The sequence below is a fragment of the Nannospalax galili genome, unplaced genomic scaffold, assembly GCF_000622305.1.
Source record: "Nannospalax galili isolate Female #2095 unplaced genomic scaffold, S.galili_v1.0 scaffold146, whole genome shotgun sequence".
NCBI lineage: Eukaryota > Metazoa > Chordata > Mammalia > Rodentia > Spalacidae > Nannospalax > Nannospalax galili.
The window spans coordinates 8,379,865-8,387,541 of record NW_008357929.1 but is presented as its reverse complement, the minus strand read 5'-3'; the positions used below and the strand labels follow the sequence as shown (position 1 = coordinate 8,387,541).

Genomic DNA, 7,677 nt, shown 5'->3' with positions numbered 1-7,677 from the left:
ACAGGTGTGTGCCACCACACCTGGCAGTGGCAATAGTTCTTAACTGGCAATTATTTCACTTTATTTTTGCTTCTTGAAATAAGAGGCTTGGTTTTGTGGCCCTTGAATATAATTCTTCAGATTCACTTATATCTTGGTAAAGCTCTGGAAAAAAGAAAAGAATAAAAAGCTTTTCAGCTCTGGTTTTCCTGGTGTCTGGAGGAGACAACCAATGGTCTGTGGATATAGGTAGTTAACTAGCATGTAAGGTTTTGGGTTTGACTGGCAGCATCACAAAACAAAAGAAAAATTAAAGTTCTGAAAAAGGTGGATCCCAGTTTGCTGGGAGAACATTTGGCACTTGATAGTAAGTAAAAAAGGTGGACTTGATGCTAGGGAGGTTGGTCCCTTCCCAGCTGTATGGGACCTTTGGACAAGGCAAAGGGCTCCCACTGGTTGAAAGGCTGAGGACAGTGCCCCAAAAGTCCTTCGGGATCTTAGTGCTCCTCTCTCCGGTACCAGAAGACAAGGCCAAGCCACATGCCCACTGGCTGGTTGTTTCTACTGGCACTGGCTCAGGCAACAGCAGGTGATGGGGAGAGCCTGGCTCAGCCCCCCTCCCTGGGAGCCAGTAGCACTGAGGAACAGGGCGGGTAAGAGGGTGTTGGGCTCCCCAACTCTGACACCCCCTCCCTACCCCAAGAAGCCCTTTCAAAGGATTTCCTGGCAAAGTGCAAAGCTTCGATTCATTCAATTGCTTGGCTTGAGGCCCAGGATGTAGGGATGCTGGGAAGGCCCCAAACCTCACCTTAGCTGCCCCCAGTTTCTTGGGACCCTGGCTGGCAGTCCTCTTGCTGGTCTCTTCATCTAGGAACACCCACCCCCTTCCCCTTGGAACCCAGGTACCCTCTCCCTCTCCTGTGGAGCAGATGGGCACTCCAGAGACTCAGGCTTGCTAAATCAGACATTTAAATCCCATAATCCTTGGGGAGAGGCTGCAGGGAGGACAGCAGCAGCCCAAACCTAAAATAGGGGTGGGTGAAAAGTGTGTGCCAGTCCTGGCAGGAGGAACAGTTGGTTCCTAAGTTATGAATGGAGTCACCCCTCTCCCTTGTTGTCATGCAGCCCACAGACTGACCCAGTCCTCAGCTTTGTTCCTCTTCTGGAACCCAAGTACTCCACCCCCAACCCAATACTGCCTGGACTCAGGTGGCTGCCTCTTAAATTCAACCATGCACCTGGGGGCCCAGGCAGCCTATGCTGACACCAACCCCTCAAAAACACAAGTGATAGCAAAGTTTTATTGTAAAATGGGAGTTTGATATATAAAAGGGGGCTATAAAAAGGGAGAGGGGGTAGGGTAATAAATGCAGTTGTGCTTTGCAGAATAGGAAGAACTGATCCTGAGTGGGGGGAGGGGGAATGGGTCTAGTGGATATGGACCCTATGAGAGCCCAAGATAGAATCTTACAGGGTGTGGGATAGGGTGAAATTTCATTTTAGGTGCCAGGGTTCAACAAATAGCTGGATAGGATTTCGCTGGGCCAACAGAGACTTGGCAACTACTAACCTATCCCTCAACAGGGGTAAGGAACCAGCACTCACAGAGGGGGCCAGTACTCAGCCACAAGGTAATAAAAGGTGGTTGAATGGAAAAACATGATTTCATTAATCCTGACCAAAAAAACCCCAAAAAAACCCTGTAGGTATGATGATCTGTATTCCACAGCTATTCCAGTTGGGAAAAGTAAACTTGAGATACTTTCTTGGTTAGAGAACTGGGTGGGGCTTCAACATACCATATGGCCAAATTCTAACCCCACCTACAAGAACATTTTCTTCCTCTCTTCTAAACTGTTTTCAGAAAAAAACTTAAAAGCTAAGCTAATGCATCTTAGCTCCCACCACCCTTCCCAAACATCAGTGATGCCTAGGTCAACCCAAGCAGGGGTTCAAGCACCCAAGTCATAAAATGCCAGGGAAGGATGGGTGGGAGGCTGCTGATAGGGGATAGGAGATGAGGGTATCAGTCTGAGTCAGGCCCTTCTCTCTTGATCATTAGTTTTTTATGACGGGAGGTAGACTGGCCCTTCTTGGACTTCAGGTAGCTGCAGGGAAGACAGAAGAGGGGAGAGATGATGTGAAAGGAGTGACAGTCTGGGCTTTTCTCCTTGACCTAGGATTGGCAGAAAGGGAATTCAAGTTAAGATGATCTCCACCATGTGTAGGAACATTCACAGAATATGTTGGAGTACTTCTGAGTATCAGTTTATCTTCCCTTACACCATTTAAAAATTATTATTTGAGGGGCTGGAGAGCTGGCTCAGTGGTTAAGAGCACTGACTGTTGTTGCAGAGGACCCAGGTTTGATTCCCATCACCCACATGGCAGCTACGAACCGTCCTTGACTCCAGCTTAGTGCAAGGCAGGGAGGAGACAAATCCTCTTCTGACCTCCACGGCATTGCGTGACACGGGTGCACTCACATACATGCAGGCAATAATACACTCATACACATAAAATAAAAATAATAAAAAAAATCTAAAAAAAATTATCATTGAGATAGGGTCTTGCTATGTGGCCTTAGCTAACCTGGAACTTGCTATATAGCTTATGTTGGCCTCTGCCTTTCTTTCTGCTGCAATTATGTGAGTGTGCCACGATGCCTGTTGTCCCTTACTCCATTTTATAAAAAGGAAACTGAAGCCAGGCGTGGTGTGCACATCTTTAACCCCAGCACTCGGGAGGCAGAGGCAGGTGGATTTCTGTGAGATTGAGGTGAGTCTGGTCTGCATAGCAAGTTCCAGGCCAGTTCTGGGCCAGCTGGGGCTACAGGAAGAACCTGTCTCAAAAACACCAAAAAATGAAAAAAAATAAAAATAATAAAAAGAGGAAAGTGAGCCTGAGATGGGGAGTAACTGTCACAGAGGACCCATCAGCACTTTGCAGGGCCGAGTAATTGAAGGATCCAAACTCCTCCAGCAGAATAGGTCCTGTTATCTTTTATCATGAGAAGGAAGAGTTGGAGGAAGGTCTGGGTAGGGGCTCCACAGCTAGGAGCTGGCCCAGGTTACTTACCTGGAGTGAGCCCTGCTCTCCCCTGAGTCCTTTTCAGCCTGAGTATCCTTGAGTTCCAAGGCTTCATTCAGCTCCCGGAACATCTCGAAGCGTTCACGCCCACGGATCTGTAGCAAGGGCAAAGGGGACAGACAGAAGTACTGGGTAAAGTCACAGACTCACTTCCATGATCTTTAGCAGCTTTCTTTTTGAAAGTTGGTCCCCAACTTATGATGGTTTGACTTACAATTTTCTGACTTTATGACGGCATGAAAGCAACAGGCATTCAGTAGAAAGTGCACATCGAATTTGAGTCTTTTCTAGTTAGTGTTATGTGGTAAGATACCTGGTTGATGCTGGGTGACAATGAGCTGCAGCTCTCAACAACAAAATCATGAAGGGAAAAAGAAATCAATCCTTGCAGTGCACTATGTTGCTAAGCTGTGGAGTTTGGTAAGTTAGGTAGATTAAATCACTGTATGTATATGTGTGATGTTGGGGATCAAGGCCCTGATGGATGTAATGCAAGTGCTCTGGAACTGAACTATATCCCTACATCTAAATATTTTGTTGTTGTTGCTTAAGACAGAGTCTCACCATTTGTAGCCCTGGCTAGCCTTGAACTTGCAGTGATCCTCCTGTCTCTGCCTCCTGAGTTCTGGGATTACAGGTGTGTGCCAATAGGCCTGGCTCCAAACACACTTTTGATATATGGTATTTTCATCTTGTGGATGTGCTTCCATCTTAAGCAGAAAAGCACTTGTTGGTGTTCTCAAGTCAGGTAGGTATAACCAGGAGCCACTGTCTCTGAGGCACTCCTGTAGAGTGAGGGTTTGCTCTAAGGCCAAATGCCCCAGGTACAGGCAAAGCAGTCAAAGAAGAAATAGTATATTGAGTATTACACTCAAAACTTTTAACCTGGTAGTAATACTAGTTTTATAAGTGCCAGGGACATGAAAAAAGGAAATAATGCTCAGACACAGCTTGTCTTTTCTTTTCCTGTCCCATTTAGCATACACAGGGGACTGTATATGTGACTCTCCCAGACTTGGTACCTTAAGGGTGAAATATTCTCCGTCTAGTGGTTTCTTCTTTGGTTGGGGAGAAGAGCTTGTGCCAGTGGGCAGTGCTGTGAAAGAGGAAAACAAACCAAGAGAGTGAATTTGGAGCAGAGCTGAACCTCTTCCTCTTCCACCTCCTCTTTCCCTGCTTGCTGACCTCGCTTAGTGCTCCCAGGGGGCAGTTCAGGGCACAGCTCCCCCTTTTTGCGGAAATTTTCTTCCTCTGTACGACGGTCTCTTCCAGGACAGGCACAAACTCGAACCTCAAAGCTGTTCCGTCCTAGCAGGTTTCCACTACCCAGAGTGAGACGGGAAAAAGGTGGTAAGAAAAGTTGGACCCTATTTTGCTGCGTTTTACAAACCAGGCTCCTCAGGCTCCCAACTGTCCTTGTCCTGTCTGGAGTCCAAGTTCCAGCTACAGGGACATTAAGAAGCTGCAGATAAGAAAGGTCTTTAAGCTAGAGAAGGAACAGAAGAAGACTTCATTTATGAGGATGGGAGTTAAGGAGGGCCAGGAGTGTGGTAGGGGGTGGGTCCTGAAGACAGAGACAGACAGAGGCTGGAAGAACATGCTAGTGTGAAGGGTGGCATGTGGTTTCCTACCTGGAGTCTTCCAGTGTGATAATAGTGAGGATAGGCCTCCGGTTCATGCCTCCCATGCAGGAGCTATTACACATATAGTTGTAGTGGATGGTAGTACAGTCAGAGCCAACCTGGAGGAGGACATAGGCCCCAGGTAAAGCTACCCCACCTCCATACTGGGGTGGAAGGACCTGCAGCATCCAGGAATGTCTACAGCCGCCAGGAAGCTTCAGTTTTATTTGTGGAGTAGGAATAACCTACCCATCTGTTCTGCTCATCTCCTAGGGTTGTGGTGCACAGGATGAGAAGCAAGTGGGCTGGAGATGTGGTAGAGCAAGCCCTCTACCTCCCACCAGGATGACCATTGACAGCCTCCTCTAGCCTTCCTCCCAGAGACCCAGTTGCCAAAGTAGACCTCAGGCCTGTAAGCCCAGGAGACTGAGGCAGGAGGATTGCTGCAAACTTGAGGTCAGCCTGGGCAACTGAGTGAGACTCTGTCTCAAAAAAACTAAATTAAACCAAGGAATGAAAACAAACAAAAAACAGACCTCAGGTGGCTCATATGGTACCACCACACTGTGTCGAAAAGTGTGCTTGTCATCCAAATACTCTGCACGTAAATTTCCTTCCACACGGATGAGATGTTGAGGAGGAGCCAGGCCTGAGAGCAATCAAGATGAAGTCAGAGGCTGGGAGACCCTAGGCAGCCAATTCTGTCCCATCTCCAGTCCTGGGCATTTACCATCGCTGTCAGAGCAGCGCTCATGGTGGGGGCAGCGCTTTACAACTTCTGTCATGTGTTGTGACTTCTTGTAGATGGCCATGGCACGGACACGGGTGCCAGGTGGAGGTGTAGAGTCGACCCACAGCTGCACAGGACATGTCTTTGCCAGCTGGCAGAACAGCTTGTTCAGGGGCGGGGAGTACTATAAGAGAGGGGAAAGAATAGAAGGTCAGGGGTCAGGCCAACAAATGATAAGGACCAAGGGATCCAACAAACAAACACTGTTTAAGCACCTACCTACTGGATTCTGGGTATCACAGTAGAGGACAGATAACAATGACATGATTGGAGTCTATATGCTAGATCCCCCCTTTTTTCTTTTTGAGACAGGACCTTACTATATAGCAAAGGTTGGCCTTGAACTTTTTTTTTGGTCTTTGTGAGATAGGGTCTCCCTGTAACCCCAGCTGTCCTGGAACTCACTATGTAGACCAGGCTGGCCTTGAACTCGCAGAGATCTGCCTGCCTCTACCTCCCGAGCACTGGGATTAAAGGTGTGCGACACCACGCCCGGCTGGCCTTGAACTTTTGATCCTCCTGCCTTAGCCTCTCCAGTATTGGAGTTAAGGGTGTGCATTATTCCACTGGGTACTGTTATTACTATGTTATTATTTATTTTTTTGGTGAGAAGGGGTCTTGTTATGCTGTCCAGGCTGGCTTCAAACACTTGGGCTCAAGCAATCCTACCCCAACCACCAATCAGCTGGGGTTCTATAACATGCACTATTGCATGCCACTGTGCCTGGCTTCAGAAGCTTATTTTCAAATTCAAGAAAGGAATGTGAAGAAAGAAAGTTCCATGTCCCCTAGGAATAGGAAGGGAAGGATGAAAAGCTAAGTAAAGTTCAGGGGCGGGGAAATTTAACTCTGAGACAGAGGTCTAAGTCCATAGACTAACAAAAAAACCCCAAAACCTGGACAGAAAAAAAAAACAAACAAAAAACCAGGCACAGAAAGGTCACAAGAAAGCCATCTCCTCAGGTTCACTGACCGTGCATGTGACAGATTTGGCTGTCCCTGAGTGCAGAAAGCCCAGACGGAAACCATAGCTGCCCTGGTAGGTTTTTTGGGAAGGGACTGAAGATGATAGAGGCCAGGGGGTGGCTGGTGGAGGAGCCACTGGTGCAGAGGTTTCTGTCACAGGGTCCCCTGTTATAGCAGCTGCTGGCACTTGGAGGGCCTCATCTGGATCATCTAACCAGTTTGCAACATCTTCTGGGGACAGCAGTAGATCTTCCATGGAATTGGGTGACAGTGGGGTGGACTGTGGATGGGACAAACCAGAATCTTAATGCTGGGTTCTTAGCTCACCAGCCCACCAAGTTCTCAGCCCCTTCCTGCCCTAGTCCTTACCAGAACATTGTTCTGAGGAAGCCTGAAAGACAAGAGAAGAGAGTCAGCACTACTGACACATGTATGTGTGTATATTGAGACAGGATCTCACTTATCCCAGGCTGGCCTCAAGCCTGTCACGTACTTGGGGAATACCTTGAACTTCCCATATGCTGAGGTTAAAGTCATTCACAAAACCATACCCTGTTTTAGCACTACTGATTTTGCTTCCTCTAGGCCTCTGGTAAGGGGTAGGGTGCTGAAGGTTCAGGTGGGAAGGGAAGCGTAAGGATGATGTACCTATAGGGGGCTCAGACGATCTACTCACAGTTTCCATAAGTCTGAAAATGTCTCCTGACTCAGGGGAGGTTCGATGCTGAGATCTGATTGTTGTTCCTCCATGGCAGCACACAGGAAGTTGGTCAGTCTGGCTACTCTGAGAAGAAAAGTGAGGATGGGCCTGATAACCAGAGAACCTTCTACAGTAGAGGACACAGCACAACTTCCTATGGAGCAGGAGTGGGACAGCTCCTGTCTTCTCTCAAGCTGCTCCTGTCTTGACCATAATCAGACTTTCTAATCATAGATTTCTTCAAGAAAAAGATAACCAGAGAGGGGCCTCCAACCTCCCCACCACCAAAAGTCCCCCAAAATCTGCATCCTGTGTCTCCATCCCTTTCTGTGTAGGATGTTGTTGCTATCAGCCCACTCCCTCCATTTCGGGGAGGAAGACACCTCCTTACCCTCCATTTCTCAGATCCTCTTCAAGGCAAATCTTGAAGAGTGACCATCAGTGTCTCACTCCTCCCTTACCTGTTCCCTGGGGACTGCTCCTGGATCCCTTATAAAAAAAATCCCTGGGGACTTAGCAACTTAGATTTT

At 47.8% G+C, this 7,677-nt stretch overlaps 1 protein-coding gene across 2 annotated transcripts in view; it reads right to left on the bottom strand.

Annotated features, from left to right (window-relative positions):
• Positions 1-1,266: 1,266 nt before the first annotated feature.
• Tp53 (tumor protein p53) overlaps positions 1,267-7,677 on the bottom strand; it is a 16,109-nt gene continuing 9,698 nt past the window's right edge. The window contains exons 2-11 of one of the 2 annotated variants that reach the window (XM_008855787.3): positions 7,124-7,231; positions 6,817-6,838; positions 6,455-6,727; positions 5,422-5,605; positions 5,228-5,340; positions 4,701-4,810; positions 4,255-4,391; positions 4,092-4,165; positions 3,058-3,164; positions 1,267-2,087 (exon numbers count right to left, since the gene is read on the bottom strand). In XM_008855787.3, the coding sequence (XP_008854009.1) occupies positions 2,006-2,087; positions 3,058-3,164; positions 4,092-4,165; positions 4,255-4,391; positions 4,701-4,810; positions 5,228-5,340; positions 5,422-5,605; positions 6,455-6,727; positions 6,817-6,838; positions 7,124-7,197 (1,176 nt within the window). In that variant the 5' untranslated portion in view covers positions 7,198-7,231 and the 3' untranslated portion in view covers positions 1,267-2,005. The remainder of the gene's footprint in view (positions 2,088-3,057; positions 3,165-4,091; positions 4,166-4,254; positions 4,392-4,700; positions 4,811-5,227; positions 5,341-5,421; positions 5,606-6,454; positions 6,728-6,816; positions 6,839-7,123; positions 7,232-7,677) is intronic. The other variant, NM_001319288.1, reaches the window with a different exon arrangement.